The following is an 18234-nucleotide window of genomic DNA, read 5'->3' as shown; positions in this document are numbered from 1 at the left end:
ATCAGTAGTTCTGTGACTAGGGCCCAGAAATGTGACTAGGGCCCAGAAATGTGTTTTAACAAGCGCCAGGAGATTCTGATGCTCAAGTCTGAGAATCACTGCGTCAACTTGAATGGAAGGAAGAAGAGGGGAGCTGGTGCTAACGTGACTGGTGGTTGGAATTTGAGGGCGTGGAGTTTTGAAAGTCACAATCAACTCGAGATCAGAGGATCTGGTCTGTTTTCTCATGGACAAGAAAAAAGACAATCCACAGCCTTCTCTTTTCTCAAGGGTGAGGAACCCGAGGAGCCAGCTTGAGCCATTAGTTATCCAGACTGTCGCCACGCCCACCTGAGCTCGGGAGGGCGTCAGAAGCAAAAAGGATGGAAGGAAACGGAGGAGGACGGTGGGGGCGGAAAGAAATGACGAGAGCCCAGAGCGCCATAGGCACCAACTGTGGTACTACTGCTGATGCAGCACCCCTCCAGCCTCCTAAGACCCCAGTCCCCACATCCACACAGAGAGGACGAACCCTCCGTCACGGCCTCCCACTTCCGGGCCCCAGCCAATAGGAACCGGAGCTGCTCATCCAGTCAGCGCCGTGCGCTCCTTCGGCGTTCTGCGTGCTGCCCTGGAGACGGGATGGGCGAATCCAAACGCGGAGGGGTGCTGAACTCGCGTGAATTCACGCTTACGCTATGAATCTCGCCTCCCTCCAGCACTTCCTGCCCCGGTCTAGGGTCGGTGGACCCGTCCTAAGGCTGGGTTCGAGGCCGTTAGGGCTGAGGGAGGCGCCCTACCGGCCTCACTGCCAGGCTCCAGCCAATAGGAGCCGAAACTGCTCAGCCAGTCAGTGCCCTGCGCTCTTTCCGGCGTTCTGCGTGCTGCCCTGGAGACGGGGTGGACGAATCCAAACGCGGAGGGGCGCTAGACTTGCACGGCCTTCCGCTTCTTCTGCGCGTCCCGCATGACTCCATTGCTTCGCCCCTGGCCTTTGGCCAGTGGACCCGTCCTGAGGGTGGGGGCCGAGGCGCGCGCACTGGCGGGAGCCGTCCAGTGGATCTGCTGCTTCTCCATCAAGCGACCAGGTGAGGGGCAGAGGCAGTTTTAGGGGCCGCGAATCTGGGCTTGTGTCTTCCTCAGGGGTGCGGGAGAGACTGCAGGCCTGCAGGCCCGCTCACCTGCCCTCCCTCGGTCCTGTGCCCCCCGCGCTCTCTCTCCGTCCGCCCCTCTCTTCCGGCTCTGCTTTGTGCTCGTGTTAAACTAAAAACCCCACACAACTTTTTCCGGGCTTCAGTTCAGGGCACCCGGGACACCTCTTCTAGGACCTGGGTGCAGGGGGCGTACGGGGCGCTCGGCCTTTAGGGTTCAGGAGATGCGCTTTATGGACGCCCCAGATTCTCAATTTTCTCTCTTAAAACCCTGGCGGCCCCTCTCAGGTTCTAAGCCAGCCTCGCTGACTGATGTCCGTGGAAGCCGCCAGTTCGCTGGCTGCGAGCTGCTTGGGGTGGGGGATAGGGATGGGGGCTGAGTGTCTACGGAGCTACACTACGTAGTCTGCACTTTCGAGGTCAGACCAAGCTCAGAGCCTGCAGTTAGTTCGGTCTGTAAAGTGCTGCGAGGAGGAGCACCTATTCAGTGCTTAGTAGAGTGTCTGCCACCCTGCGGCTGTGAAAGTGAGCTTGCATCCGGAGGCCCCGCTTCCAGAGTTTCTGATTCAGTAGGCCTGGGCTGGGGGTCGAGAATTTGCATTTCTGTCAAGTTCCCATCTGTTGCCGATGCTGCTAGTGCGGGAGTTAATGATCTGAAGATTGGGATGACTGAGGGGAGTGTTCCTGTCTTTACCAGCGTTCCCCTGTCACCTGGTCTGTTTCAGAGTTTGTCGTATGAAGGCCCTGCACCCTGAATCTTAAATGCCTCATTTACTCTTATGTGATTTCCTCTGACTTCTGGCTTCTCAGATAATACCTAGGTGAACTTGTAGATTAAAAGAGACTCAAAAGATGCATCATGCTTTTAGAAAATGTTGAAGACTGAACTGTGGTGTCTGGGAATGCACACTTGGGTGAGAAAACTATAAAGGAACACAAAGTGATAATTATGAAAGTCAGGAGAGTGATTACTTTTGGGGAGTATGAGGAGTTGCAATTGGGGTAGGCTCACAGAGCGGCTTATGGGATGGCTGGCAAAGTGCTATTCCTGACATGGTGGTGATTACAAGGGTGTCCCTCTTTTTTTTGCTGATGAAGATTCACCCTGAGCTAACATCTGTTGTCAATCTTCCTCCTTTTGCTTGAGGAAGATTTGCCCTGAACTAACATCTGTGCTGATCTCCCTCTATTTTGTATGTGGGTTGCTGGCACAGCATGGCTGCCCACAAGTGGTGTAGGTCTGCCGGGGCAAACTGAACCTGGGCTGCCGAAGTGGAGTGCGCCAAACTTAACCACTAGGCCGGGGCCTGGCCCAAGGGTGTCCCTTTTATAATCATTAAACTATACATTTATTTTGTGGGTTTTTCTGTACTTGTGTTTTATTTTACAATTTCAAAGGTTACAATTATTTTTTTTTTTGGTGAGGAAGATTTTCCCTGAGCTAACATCTATTGCCAATCTTCCTCTTTTTTTGCTTGAGGAAGATTAGCTCTAAGCTAACATCTGTGCCAGTCTTCCTCTACTTTGTATGTGCGATGAGTATGGCTGATGAGTAGAGTATGTCCCCGCCTGGGATCCGAACCTGAGAACCAGGGCTACTGAAGTGGAGCACGCAGAACTTTTTTTTTTTTTTTTTTTTTATTTATTTATTTTTTTCCCCCAAAGCCCCAGTAGATAGTTGTACACCACAGTTGCACATCCTTCTAGTTGCTGTATGTGGGATGCGGCCTCAGCATGGCTGGAGAAGCAGTGCGTTGGGGCGCGCTGGGGATCTGAACACCAGCCGCCAGCAGCGGAGCGTGCCCACTTAACCCCTAAGCCACGGGGCCGGCCAAGCACGCAGAACTTTAACTGCTTGGCCACGGGGCTGGCTCCCAAGAGGTTACAAATTTATTAAAATGCATATCAAGAAGTCTAAGGTGAGGAACATCCTTGGAATGAGTCAAAAAGTATCTTAAAGTCATGGAATTTCAAACTTGAAAGATAACTTAGAAGATCATCTGATCCATTTCTTATTTTACTCCAAGAAAACATCCCCATAGAGGGGAAGTGCTGAAGGTAATAAACCACCTTATCTAAGCAGACTTTATAATTGATGTGTTTTGTTAATTTCAAATTGCTAGTCTGCTCAGATGCCCCTACTCAGTAAAAGACTGAAGAAATGAATTTGGACTGAATCACATTTAAAATTTTAAGATTTTTAAAATTTCTTGTGGCCTAAAACCTTGTTTTCAAGGAATCAATTATTCATCTTACATAAAAACTTATTATTTCAACAACTTATCCTGATATATTCTAATCTAGCCAATTTGTGAACATTTAATTAAGGTCTTGTTATTTTTCTTCTGTCTTAATAGTTTCTCCGTATTAACATATTGTCAGTTTAAACTTATTTTGGTTATATTATGTGTCGTGTATTGTTGACCTCTTGCCACGTAGTTACTCTTGTTAAGGCTGTATTTTGGTGGGTCAGGAGTCAGGATTGGTTCTTTTTAATGAATGGGTTTTAGGAGGAGAGGAATGTAAAAGGAACTTAGTAAAACTGATTGAAAGAAACAGATACTATCTGTGCATTTTTTGGGTTTCCATTTATGTAAATTCAAAACTCTCCCACATCTTTTCTACTTAGAATTTAAAAAATTTCACTGTCAATAGTCTGATTTCTTCTGATTTGATCTAGATACCAGGTTTATAATCCAAATAACTAAATGTAATTACTAGCCTAGAAATTTTTATAGTAGAATCTTTCCCATTTTGCAGTAAGTTTTAATTTCATTGGAAGATGGAATTATGGAATTAGAATTATTCCTAGATTCTTAGATAGCTGGTTCCTTATACCAGGACTGGGTTCAGCAAACTACTGTGTACCAGCCAAATCTGGCTCTGCCTGTTTTTGTATGGCCTGCAACCAAAGATTAATAAGTTCTGGAGATCTGGTGTACATCATAGTGATTATAGTCAGCAATAATGTATTGTACACTTCAAAGTTGCTAAGATATAGATCTTAAATGTTTTCACCACAAAAAAGAAATAATTATGTGATGTGATAGAGGTATTAACTAACGCTATGGTGGTAATTATATTACAATATATAAATGTATCAAAATTCACATAGTATAAAATTCACCCCTTTAAAATGTACGATTCAGTGATTTTTAGTGTATTCACAAAGCTATACAACCATCAGCACTATCTAATGCCAGGACATTTTCATTTGCCCAAAAAGAAACCGCATACCCGTTAACTTACTGCTCTTTTACATTCTCTATTTCAGAAGGATTTTACCATAGGCTCTGATTTACTGGGTACCATATAGAAACATAAGCTGTTTTTAAAGAGACTATCTTACTGCTTGGATAATTTCTGGGAAGTTTTCTATAGTCTAGCGTGTATAATCCTCCCAAAGAGATGCCAATTTAAAAGATATTTTTAGTCCAGTAAATACTTTATGTTGTTGGGAATATGTTAAGATACTGAATCCACTATTTTACTTAAATTCTAAATAAAATCTAGTCTGATAAAAGACGGCATCAAATTCTTATTTACTCATGAAAATTAGGGGATTTTGTTGCTTAAGAAAATGAACTCTTTTAACTGCTTATATCCTAGATGATGAAGTGATTGGTTAAAAAGATTATTGATTTAAGACAAGAGTTGGCAAAGTTTTCCTGTAAAGGGCCAAATAGTAAATATTTTAGAGTGTGTGCGGGACATAGGGTCTCTGTCACAACTAATCAACTCTCCCATTGTAGCCTTAGACAGTATATAAATGAATGGGCATGGCTGTGTTCCAATTAAACTTTATTTATAAAAACAGCAGCAGGCTAGATTTGGCCCAGGAACCAGTAATTTGCTGACTCCTGACTTCACATAATATTTGGATTGACTCTTGGAATCTCGGTGGAAATACTGTTATTCCATATTTGTTTATAAAGTGTTTCTACATATGTTGTCTCATTTGCTTCTCATAATTTGAGGTTTAAGTGGGGCATATATTGCTCCAATTGCTATACAGATGTTGACACAATGTGCTTTCTTTTTTTTTTTAATAATTTTATTTATTTATTTTTCCCCCAAAGCCCCAGTAGATAGTTGTATGTCATAGATGCACATCCTTCTAGTTGCTGTATGTGGGACGCGGCCTCAGCATGGCCGGAGAAGCGGTGCGTTGGTGCGCGCCCGGGATCCGAACCCGGGCCGCCAGCAGCGGAGTGCGCGCACTTAACCGCTAAGCCATGGGGCCGGCCCTGACACAATGTGCTTTCGATTGTAACAGAGAAAGTAAGAAAAGTATAATTGGCTGAAATCTCATTCGTTCCCTGATTTTGTTACGTATGTTGGAAATAAGCTGTCATTGTCATTATTTTTGTTAGGCTCTTATTGATAGGAAGTTGAAGATTGGTTTGTACATTGTTTTATTTATTTTTCCCTTAGCTTTTTTTATCTTATAAAAATAAAGACACAAGTAGCCAAAACTTTATTAGGTGAATTTTCTGAATTTATAGAATTATTAGACTTATTTTTATAATAAATATCCTAGGCTAATTAATCATGCAACTAGCTTGTATTTATAGGTGTCGTTTTTGTCTACTTTTTAGGAGCTAGAGATGCTATTAGGCTGTCATTTTATGGAGTGTGAGAAGTCGGGCCAGAGATGGAAAACTTCATTCTGTATGAGGAGATTGGCAGAGGAAGCAAGACCGTTGTCTATAAAGGGCGACGGAAGGGGACAATCAATTTTGTAGCTATTCTTTGTACTGATAAGTGCAAAAGGCCTGAAATAACCAACTGGGTAAGTCAAGTCTGTTTCCCTCCCTCTGGGAAAAGACAGAGCTGTGATCAGATAGAATAAGTAGCATGTAAACAGAAGCCATTGAACTCACTATAGCAAATGCCACATTTTCAATCTGGAGTGGACCTCCTTCTATCTGTTTAGTGCCACCAATCCTGAATAAAGACTAATAAACATACTGAAGTCATATGGTTATTAGTGAACATAAACTGGCGTCTACCATTCTACTTTCTGTCTCTGAAAGGTACCTCATATAAATGGAATCATACAGAATTTGTCTTTTTGTGACTGACTTATTTCATTTAGCTTTATGTCTTCAGGTTCATCCATGTTGTAGCATGTGTCAGAATTTCATTTCTTTTTAAGACTGAATAATATTCCATTGTATGTACATAGCACATTTTGCTTATCCATTCACCTGTCTGTGGACACTTGGGTTGCTTATACCTTTTGTCTCTTGTGAATAATGTTGTTATGAACATGGGTGTACAAATATTTCTTCGAGACTCTTGGGTATATACCCAAGGTGGAATTGCTGTATCCTGTGGTAATTCTGTTTAATTTTTTGAGGACTGCCATACTGTTTCCCACAAAAACTGTACCATTTTACATTCTCACCAACAGTGTGTAAGGGATCCCATTTCTCATCCTTGCCAACACTTATTTTCTGTTTTTTTTTTTTTTTTGTAATAGCCATTTGAATGGGTGTGAGGAGATGTTGGCTTTTGAAAGGAGTGTGGACAGTCGAGGGAAGACAGGTATATGGGACAAGATACAGATTCAGTGCTGGGAACACGAGGAATTTCTCTTCTGATTAGGTTTTCTTTGAGATGAGAAGCTAAGTCATCAGTTTGGAAATGGGAGGAGGGGAACGCAGTGTTTTAGGAAAGAGGAGGTGTGAATAGTCTCTTGGAGCACAGACTGGCTGGGGCCGTTTGGGATTGGGGATCATAAATTGAAGGTGGATCACTCAGCATGCTTTCTGTGTGCTTCAGCTCCTTGGGTATATGCAGAGTGTGTGCAGGGGTGAACTTAACCAGAATTGCAGTACCAGAATGAGTGAGCTGGAAAGAGTAGTGGTCATGGACGAGGATGTGTGAAAGAGATTTTGGAGATAATACAATTATTGGTAAAAATCTAGCAGTGCTGTCCAACAGAAATATAATGGAGGCTGCAAATCTAATTTTAAAGTTCATAGTAGCCACACTGAGAAAAGGAAAATAAATAGATGAAATTAATTTTATTAATATATTTTATTTAATTCAGTATATACAATGTATTATCATTTTAACATGCAATCAGTATAAAAATTATTAATGAGATATATGTATTAGTTTGATATTAAGTGTTCAGCATCCTGGTGTGTATTTTACACTTAGAGCTCATCTCAGTTCAGACTAGCTCTTTTCAAGGACACAGAAGCCCTCTATGGTGAGTGGCTCCCGTATGGGACAGCACAGGTCACAGATGGGTGATTGAGATGAGGGTGGAGGGAGAGATTGAGAGAGCTAAGGTGGCCCAGAGTCTGGAAGAGTAGGTACTTGGCATATATTGAATGATGGAGAGTGTTGGGAAGGTGCGCTGTGGGCTGAATTCTGTTGAAATTTCCATACCTTCTTTATTTCTTCACCAGGACCTCCCCTTCCTGTGCCTGAATCAGTGGGTATCTGTTTAAACAAGCTCACCAAGTGTCCTTCACATTCTCTAGTGGCCTTATTATGGGTAATTTATTACAGGGTGCTCCTCAGATTCTCTCTTGGTCACTCTGACTTTTGGCTTTTTCCTCATCTGTCTTCTAAGTTATGTGGATTCATTTTCCTTTATTTGTGTTACACTATGAGCCTACCTAGTTGTTCCCAGAGTGTACCATATTCCCTTTTTAAAATAGGGAGCTCTGTGTTTCTGTAAACTATGAACCTGTTAGCCTGTGTTGAGTGACAGTAGAATTTGTATGTGATTTTTTTTTGTTGTTAAAGAAAATTGCAAAACAAGGATCCAAAGCATTTTGGTAGTTCGACAATTCTGGGTCGTGATGGTTTGCTAATCACACACTTTTGTAGTTTTAGTTCCCATATTTAATGGGATTTTAAAGGAAGAAAGCAAAAGTCCCCAAAGCAACTTAGCATTTTTTAACTGATAGGCTTTTGCACCTTTATTATTGAGTTTTGAATTCACTCTTTTGTTTTTGGTGCATAAGTATTCTTATGATCTAATGAAAATGTACATTTTAAGATCAGTGTGTTCATTGTAATGTTTCCTCTTTTAATAATCTGGGTGAATTGAGATTAGGATTCACTAAAAATATTTTTAAAAAGAAAATTGTAAAATTCTTTGGGAGTTCTTTTAAATATTGTAAAAGTGCTACATCATCGTTCGAGAAACTTTGGACAGTATAGAAAAATGGATAGAAGACACAAAGCAGCAGCGTTGTTCTATCACCTGAAGACAATCACTGTCCTGTTTTGGTTTGTTTTCTTCTAGTTTTTTTTTTCTGTAAGATCTTTTAATTTTCTAATCATGGTATTATATAATTTTGTTTCTTACCTTTTTCACTTAACATTATAACATTTTAATTTTTCTGTGTTGTTATAAAATTAAGTAAACATTTTAATCTTGGACTAATATTTTGTGAGTTGATATACAACTTGTTTAACTATTACTGTATTATTGAGCATTTAGGTTATTTTTACTTAGTAAAGATTTCTTTTTTTTAACTTATTCTTTTTTCCTGATTGTAAAAGTAGTGTGTACTTAAATAGAAAATAGAAAAAGAGAAGTAGAAAGAATTGAAGCACACTGGTAATTCTACTCATAACAGCAGCTATTTTGATGTATACCTTCTGGTCATTTTCTTACGACTTTTTTTTTTTAATTGATGTCATAATAGTTTATAACATTGTGAGATTCCAGTTGTACATTATTATTTGTCAGTCACCATATAAATGTACCCCTTCACCCCTTGCGCCCACCCCCCAATTCCCTTCCCCCTGGTAACCACAAAACCGTTCTCTTTGTCCATGTGTTAGTTTTTATTCCACATACGAGTGAAGTTGTACAGTGTTTGTCTTTGTCTGGCTTATTTCACTTAACATAGTACCCTCCGGCTCCATCCATGTTATTGCAATGACTATTTTTTTTGCAATGTTGTATTTACACAAATACACAAAACTATATTGCACAAGGTTTGTTTTTTTTTTAGATTGTACATTAAATTAGCATTTTTCCATGTCACCAGCCTTCATAACCATCATTTTAATGTCTGTGTAGAATTCCACCAAACAAATTCCACTATTTTCTTATCCATTTCCCAATTGTGTTTTTAGGTGTTTCTTAATGGATGCAGGGGTTTTAAGAACTTTTTTTTTTTTAGTGTGAATGCTGTGTGTTTTTATAGGTACGTCTCACCCATGAAATTAAACACAAGAATATTGTAACTTTTCATGAGTGGTACGAAACCAGCAATCATCTCTGGCTAGTAGTTGAACTCTGCACAGGTAAGAGCTTATAAGTGCTGCAAATGTGGCCATCTTATATACTTTTGAAAAAACATATGGTGTAGGTTTTGTTATTTTCCTTTTTTCTTCTGTTGCAAATATAAGCAGTATTGATACTATTGACTACATTAACTTGAACATCTATTGTTTGATGAATATTGGGGAAGGATAAAGAGCAAAGATGTTTGGTAAGAGGAAGACTTAATGTACAATTTGATTTGGGGTTAACTTTACGTTGGTATAAATATTACTAAGTCATCTACATAAAAATCTAGAAATATTTTTTAGTGATGATTAATTTATCAAACAAGTTTTCCCATTCAATAAAAACAAAGTATTTTAGGTCACCTAGCTATAGCTTAATTAGTTTATAAAGTGATCGTCTTTTTATTTTTGTGAAAAGGATACTTGCTCTTAATAAAAACTTAAGCAATGTGGAAAAATATAAAGATGAATCAACAAATACCACCACATAGGAATAATTAGAGATTACATTGATAGCTCTTGCTTGATACAACTTTCTAGGATTACACACAGGGAGAAAGGTGACTAAGTACATAGATATTATGTAAGATTTTAGTTTCATTGTCTTCAGGGAAAATGTAACAAGTACCACCATTAGTATACTTCTGTTTATATATTGAGCAACAATAAAAGATTATTAAATATTAAGATATATTGTAATTATTTCTAGCTTTATGAATCTTACCTATTATATTGGCACTTAGAATTGATAAAACTGAATCATGAAAGAGGTTATTTGGAATAATAACTTATGTTGTTAATGCCATTGAGTTAATTTTGACTGCTAGTGACCCTGTGGACAGCAGAGTGGAACGCTGCCTGGTCTTTCTGTGCCATCCTCTCACCTTCTGGCACTTTATCAGACAATGCTCCACTGCTATTCATAGGGTTTCCTGGTCAGTTTTTTCAGAAGTGAGTGGCCAGGTCCTTCTTCCTAGTCTGTTTTAGTCTGGAAGCTCTGCTGAAACCTGTCTGCCATGGGTGACCCTGCTGGTGTTTGAAATACTGGTGGCATAGCTTTCAGCATCACAGCAACACGCAGCCACCACAGTGTGATAACTGACAGATGGGTGGTGTGGTTCCCAACTGGAAACTGAACCCAGGCCATGGCAGTGAGAGTGCTGAATCTTAACCACTAGACCACCAGGGGTGCCTAATAATAACTTACTCGCATTTTAGCTTTCTGAATCAATAGGAGGGTACTGTGGTTTAATTACTCCCATGGATGTACACACTGTTGAGGTGATCAGGGGACTTGCCCTGTATTGCTTTTTGCTTCAGCAGTTATTTCTGACCCCTGACCATTTTCTTAGCCTAATTCTTATTTATGCCTATGTCTGGAGTGGTTCCTCACCCACCAAAACAAAAAAAAATCCCAGATACCTTCTCCCTTCATCACAGTAGTTCTCACTGAACTTTCAGATGCCCGCTAAGAATTCACTTTCTCTGAATTTAGCTTCTGTTATTATCTTTACCCTTTAAAAAAAAAGTGTTTCTGGCTCTTAGATGCTGGCGATGTGACTGGGACCTTGGAAGGGTGTAGAGATAGAAATCACAGTCTGTCTGCCTTGGGCCTTTCATTTCATCGGAGTATACACTAAGGACTGCAATTCTCTACCTGTTAAGAGAGGCATCATCTTTTTCGCCTGCAGTACTTACAGAGTGTGACCTAACTTTGCACAGGAGTAAACATGACTATATTTTGCATAATGTGATTTCAGTGTACAGTCTGGGGTAGTCTTTACCACTAATTTTTGCAGGTGTTCAATTCCTGAGGGATCTAGAGTGAGAAATCTCAGCACCAGAGTTATTCCCCCTTCATCCCACCTGCTTACTTATTGACCATTTTTCCAGACCAAGCAGTTGTTCTCGGGAGCTGGCTCTGACGAGTGGACACAGATTTCTGTTAGACTGCTTTGAGCACTGTTCATTCACACGTGTGTTTCCTCAGCCAGACTGTCTAGGTGTACTGATTAGATCATTTTTTAATGCTTGGTATCTCCCAGCATGGAACTTCTTGGAGGCATTGTGTGATGTTGGTGGGTTAAAATGGGTGATTTTATTTTATTTTATTTATTTTTTTGTTTTTTTAATAATTTTATTTATTTATTTTTCCCCCAAAGCCCCAGTAGATAGTTGTATGTCATAGCTGCACATCCTTCTAGTTGCTGTATGTGGGATGCGGCCACAACATGGCTGGAGAAGCGGTGCGTCGGTGCGCTCCGGGGATCCGAACCCGGGCCGCCAGTAGCAGAGCGCGTGCACTTAACCGCCAGGCCACGGGGCCGGCCCAAAATGGGTGATTTTAAACAACTTGCAGGTGGTTCCTTAGAAATGGTTATTGCTCAAGATGAAAACCTCCCGGAAGATGTTGTGAGAGAATTTGGGATTGACCTGCTTACTGGATTACATCATCTTCATCAACTTGGCATTCTCTTTTGTGACATTTCTCCTGGGAAGGTAATTCATGAAACTTTTGATTTCCTAACTGCTTATGCCTTAATTTATAATGCTTTATCAAAGGTGTTTTTATTTTTATATAGAATATCTTGAAATTTTGTTAACATTTTTTAAAATAAAAAACAGTAGTATATTTTAGCTACCTTTTTAGCTACCTGTTGAAGTAGCTTTTAGAATGTGAAGTCTATCCTCCTTGCAGGGTTCTTTGAGTAATTGTTATTGCTGCAGAGGTACATTGTGAATGATGAGCTCAGTAGATCTATAAATTAAGACTCTAAACTCTTAAGTTATAGTACACAATTGTGAGCCATTATTTTAGTTTGATAATTGCACTCATGGCACCATGTATGATTCCTGATACTATGGATCAAATATCTTCATTTTTGGTAAATCTAATGATACATAACTAAATGTGCTTCAGTGTAGCAGAGTCATAAAACCTGCTTAGTTTCTGAGTCACAGTTGACATGGACATTTAGGAGCTGTGTGACCCTGGACAAGTTGACCTTTCTCTCTGCACTTTGGTTTCCTTGTCTGTGATATGGAGATAGATATTTCAGGGTAATTGTGAGGATTATATACTATATTTAGGTTAAGCTTCTAGGACACTTTCTGGTAGGTAGTGTGCTCTCCATCAGTGGCGTCTATCATTACCTTTATAAGTAAATATTTGTAGAGATTGTACTTATTACTGGTCTGAATTGCTACTTCTTTTCCTTTGTTAATGTGTACACAATGAAATGGAAAATTGAATAATATCCTTGGGTAAACATTATTTTAGGCCATCTGTAGAGAACATAATTAAACCTAAAAAAACTCCATAATAATTCTGTATAATGCATAGAAGTTCTTGTTTGCAATATTCATATACTTGCCTCAAGCCTGCAACCACTTGACTGTGGTTACAGCCCTGAAAGCAGCTATAGACAGTATGCTAATGCATGAGTGTGGCTTTATTTCAATGAAAATTTATTTGTGGAAACTGAGATGTCAATTTCATATAATTTTTCACATATCAAGAAATATTATATTATTTTGATTTTTTTTAACCATTTAGAAATATAAAAACCATGCTTAGCTCATACCCCTACAAAAGCTGGTAGTGGCTGGAATTTGGCCCAGAGGCTGTAGTGTGCCACCCTCTGTGTGGGAGTTGTTTAATGAGATCTAGTATCAGCTGTTTATAATCTAGGACATTCAGGCTGATTTGTAATGTAACCTTTATTCTAGAACTGGGGTTGGCAGTGTTTGCCTGCCCATTTCTGTAGGTGAAGTTTTATTGGAACACAGCCACACCCTTTCGTTTGTGTATTGTCAGTGGCTTCAGAGTTGAGTACTTAGAACAACGATCTTATGGCTTGCAAAGGCTGAAATATTTACTAACTTATAAAAAAATTTGCTGACCCCTGCCAGTGGTTCTCAAAGTGTGTTCCCTGGACCAGCATCATCAGCATTACTTGGGACTTGTTAGAAATGCAGGTTCTTGGACCCCACTGGAGACCTGTTGAATCAGAAACTCTGGGGGTAGGGACTAGTAGTTGTTCTTAACAAGTCCTCCAAGGGATTCTGGTGCTCAAAAAAGTTTAAAAGTTACTGTTGTAGACTGACAGACATCCTTAGTATTTGTGAGGAGACGTTTAGGGTAGACTTTAAATTGCTTTTAAAAACAAAAAGCCGCCTGACCCATTGCAATTTCCCAGAAATATTTTTAATGACTCAGGAGGAAAAGATAAGAGTAATAGAACACTGTTTCCTGGCATGGTTTCAGCAATCAACAGATAACTTCTTAAAGTTATTTATTTATTTATTTTGTGTGTGTGTGTGTGTGTGTGTGTGTGTGTGTAGAAGATCAGCCCTGAGCTAACATCTGCCAATCTTCCTCTTTTTGCTGAGGAAGACTGGCCCTGGGCTAACATCTGTGCCCATCTTCCTCTACTTTATATGGGATGCCGCCACAGCATGGCCTGACAAGCGAAGCAGCACGTTGGTGTGCACCCGGGATCCGAACCCGGGCCGCCGGCAGCGGAGCGCACACACTTAACCGCTAAGCCACGGGGCCGGCCCCATCAGATAACTTCTAATCACAAGTTATATTAGCAGACTTGAGCACTGATCACATGGCTGTCACTGTTCAAAGCCTTTTGCATGTATAACCTCAGTTAATCCTCACCACAGTCTGAAGAGTTGTGTTATTTTTCCCATTTTATAGGTGAAGAGAGTGAGATTTAGAAAAGTTAAGTTCTCCAGGTTAGACTGCTGTAAAGGGTGGACCTAGGGTTCAAATTCGGATCTCTAACTTCAAAACCCCAGTTTTAGTCCTACATTATACTTCCTCCCTTGAATAAACAACACCTCTGGCAGGTGCGTTCTCAAATCCTCCTTCAGCTGTCACTGAGGGTTGGCAAGTATAGATTGTTCCATATGCATTGTTCTTTCCCAAAAGCCTGAGGTTTCCCTCTGGTGGTTATGTGATGTGTTCATGATATACATCTGAGAATGGACAATTTAATATTTGATTCTATTATTATTAACATGTTGGATTTATTTTTCTTTAACTGCTTTTTAAAAAAATTGTGAGCATTTAATTTTCTGAGTTGTGATGAAGCAAGAAAGCTAGTGCTCAGAGTTCTTTAGTGATATTTTAAGAGGTACTGATGGAAATGCAAATTGAATTGTTTGCTTCTGAATGCATTTTTTAATCTTTGTAGATACTCTTGGAAGGGCCTGGCACATTGAAGTTTAGTAATTTTTGCCTGGCAAAAGTGGAAGGTGAAAATTTGGAAGAATTCTTTGCTTTGGTGGCAGCAGAAGAAGGAGGAGGTGATAGTGGGGAAAATGTACTGAAGAAAAACATGAAAAGTAGAGTCAAAGGTATGTGGAGAGCTTAAAGATCGTAACTCTGGTTGTGGGCCGCCCAAGTCATGTATTTAGGAGATAATGTCAACCTTTTATTTTACCAGTCAAATAATGTATTGGAAATAATAATGACCAGGAGAGTCTGGAGAAGTCTGGATATAGGGATGGCTTTGTCCATGGTCTAAAGTCTTCCATGGGGATCTAATACTGTGTAAGGCATGGGATACTTCTAACAACGCCTGTATCCTCTCCTTAGCTTTATATGTCACTGACCTCTCATTAGAACATACGGAGAGGGGTTTTGTCTTTTTTTTTTTTTTTTTTTTTTGTGAGGAAGATCAGCCCTGAACGGACATCCGTGCCAATCCTTCCTCTTTTTGCTGAGGAAGACTGGCCCTGGGCTAACATCTGTGCCTATCTTCCTCCCCTTTATATGGGACACCGCCACAGCATGGCCTTAGAAGTGGTGCCTCGCTGGACACCCGGGATCCGAACCTGGGCTGCCAGCAGCAGAGCGCACGCACTTAACCGCTGCGCCACGGGGCCGGCCCAGGGGTTTTGTCTTGATTCCTGCTGTTTCCTCAGCAGTTAGATCAGTGCCTGTCACATTCTAGTGGGTCAAGTAGATATTTGTTCAACATTGTTGAGTAACTGATATTCTGCAATTAGGGAAGATTTATAGGGGTGCATTCCCTGGGAGGTGGTTTGGCAGTGAGATGGGGTCTGGGGTGTTAGAATGGCTGCACCTGAGCGGTGAGTGTGAAGTGATTTTTTTTATACCAGAACTTTTGAGATAAGTGGTAGAGATCTTTCTTCCTCAAGTTCTCTGTGCAGATATTTGAGACTTTGGCCCACTGAAGCTCTAGTATACTCACCATGGAGGGAAGGGCACTATGCGTCCTAGGTCTTGGTAGTCATGTGGCCCGGGATGAGAGGAATGAGGGAAAGGGATGGGGAGCAGCTGATTAACTGTAGGCCCTATAAATATGACCAAAGGAAATTTAACTTTCAAGACCAGTCTTATATGCAGTAAAATTTCATGCCGGAAGAAGGCTTTTAAGATCCCCAAATATCATTCTATAGAATGACTGGCATTCTATGAAAATGAATATTGTGGACTATGTTAGTAGAATATTTTTTTTTTTTTAATTTTTATTTATTTATTTTTTCCCCCAAAGCCCCAGTAGATAGTTGTACATCATAGCTGCACATCCTTCTTAGTTGCTGTATGTGGGACGCGGCCTCAGCATGGCCAGAGAAGCAGTACGTCGGTGCGCGCCCGGGATCCGAACCCGGGCCGCCAGCAGCAGAGCACGCGCGCTTAACCGCTAAGCCACAGCGCCGGCCCGTTAGTAGAATATTAAGTTATGAATTATTATTTATGCTTTTATTATTGACAACAAGAAAGGTGCTATATTTCAGGAATGCATATTTGAAATATTCCCCTTTAGTAAGGGGGAGAGGGCTATGTTGTGGAGAAATAGGTTAGAGTCTCTAGCAGTGACTCTCAGTAACTTCTGAGCTTAATCTAAGAACACACCTCATGATGGGGCAGGTTAGCCTCTTAGACCAAGGATGGAGGACCCTTGTAACCATCAGTCCTGACCATCGGTGATCACCCATGTCATAGGCCGCTCACCTTCATCTACCTCTGATATAAAGATAAAAGTGAAAAGTAAAACCACTTCTGTTTCTCTGGAGCCTTTGAGAACCTACAGTCTAAGTGTGGTGATGAAGAAAGCACTGGAAATAAACATCTTGCCTTTTGACAACTGCGATTGGCTGGGTGTTGTGGTGGGGTTGACGATTGGTCTCTAGAAGTGGTGTATGGCCATAAAGAATCTGTTAACATTGGTGCTGACTTGAGATACTGATGAACACAATGAGAGAAGAGAACTGGTTGGGTTACATAAAGGTAATATTGCAAAGAGCTGCTTATAAGGACACCTGAATTCTAGTCCTGCCTTTGCATTTAACTGTGTGACCTTGAGAGTAATGCCACATAGCTTCTAGGAGTCTTAATTTCCTCTTGTGTAAAGTTAGAGGGTTGGACTGGATCATGAGTGCCAAACTTCAGGGACAGGAAAGTTGTATAAATGAAGTGGCCTCATTTAAGAGGGTGTGATGGGGGTTATGTTGAGCTGGGCTCAGTTCTGGCTCAGTGTTTTTGATTGATTGAGAGAAGCTGGAAATCTGGGCTGATTTATGAAGTTGAGTTTCAAGTTTAGAATCCACTGCCTGCAGATTAGAGTTCAAGTTTCCAGATCTGGTCCCTGATTGCCTCTCTGTTCTTGTGGCGGCCATGAGAATGCGCCTCACTGTTCTTCAACTATAGGGAGCGTAATTGACCAAGGTCCCTAGCTACTTGAGGAGGAAATCCATTGCTACTTTTGCTCTGAGGACACACTTCCCATGGGCTGCACCCAGCTAACAACTGAGCTTGGCAGGAATACTAAGGCAGGCCCATTCCTGGGAGACACTCTGATGGCCAGTGTTGGTTTGAGAATTCTCTCTGACCTTGCTGACCTTTTCTTATACTGCATGGCAGTCTAGGATATTTCCACTCCACCTTCCTTCTCTTTCTCTTCCCTGCGGGTCCAACGTGCTTGTGGTCTGACCAGCTCACCCCTTTTTTCTTGCAGGTGTTTCCTGTGGTAAAATCCTTCCATGGTTAATCCTGTTTTGGTGTCTGCATTTCAGAGGACCCAGACTAACACAGTTCTCGTCTCTTCCCACCATTCCCTGCCTCTTGCTTTATGCTCCAGCAGCACGCCATGTTTACAGTTTCCTGCACAGGTCAGGCTGTTGCTAGCCTCTGTGCCCTTGTTCTTGCTGTTCCTTTTTCTTGGAATGCATCTCCCCTTCTGCTCTTCTTTCCTGGATTCAGCTGTCTTGAGGAAACCTTTCTTCCCATGATTGACAGGCTCTTATTGGACTGAATACTTAAACGTTGGTTCTTCTGTTACTTTTTTTTTTTTTTTTTGGTGAGGAAGATCAGCCCTGAGCTAACATCTGTGCCAATCTTCCTTCACTTTATGTGGGACACCGCCACAGCATGGCCTGACAAGTGGTGCATCGCACGCCCTGGATCTGAACCCAGGCTGCCAGCAGTGGAGCGCGTGCACTTAACCGCTACACCACGGGGCCGGCCCCTTCCGTTACTTTTATAATAACTATGTATAAATCTATCATTGAGCTTATCACATATAAGTATTTTTATATGTTTGTCTTTCCCCATTTGATTGTGAAAGTAGGGACTTTATATTTCATTTGTTCATTAGTGCATTTATTTATTAATTCAACGTTTATTTGTTCAACAAAAATTTAGGCATATTCTAGCTACTGGGAATAAGGATGTGAATAAACAGGCAAAAATCCCTGACCTCACTGAACTTACATTTCTAGTTGGGGAGGACACGCAGACATTCACATTCAACAAACATTAGTGAAGCGCCTATTAAGTGTTGGGCAGGATACC

At 41.0% G+C, this 18234-nt stretch overlaps 1 protein-coding gene across 4 annotated transcripts in view; it reads left to right on the top strand.

Moving 5' to 3' along the window:
- Positions 1 to 659: 659 nt before the first annotated feature.
- Positions 660 to 18234, top strand: part of ULK4 (unc-51 like kinase 4) — a 533886-nt gene continuing 516311 nt past the window's right edge. For all 4 annotated transcript variants that reach the window (XM_087430781.1, XM_087430782.1, XM_004419552.3 and 1 more), the window contains exons 1-5: positions 660 to 1067; positions 5729 to 5922; positions 9317 to 9416; positions 11761 to 11900; positions 14609 to 14771. In XM_087430781.1, the coding sequence (XP_087286907.1) occupies positions 5785 to 5922; positions 9317 to 9416; positions 11761 to 11900; positions 14609 to 14771 (541 nt within the window). In that variant the 5' untranslated portion in view covers positions 660 to 1067; positions 5729 to 5784. The remainder of the gene's footprint in view (positions 1068 to 5728; positions 5923 to 9316; positions 9417 to 11760; positions 11901 to 14608; positions 14772 to 18234) is intronic.

Source organism: Ceratotherium simum, chromosome 5 (genome assembly GCF_057802395.1).
Source record: "Ceratotherium simum simum isolate JZ-2026a chromosome 5, ASM5780239v1, whole genome shotgun sequence".
NCBI classification, from domain to species: domain Eukaryota; kingdom Metazoa; phylum Chordata; class Mammalia; order Perissodactyla; family Rhinocerotidae; genus Ceratotherium; species Ceratotherium simum.
This window is presented reverse-complemented; position numbering and strand designations above follow the sequence as displayed.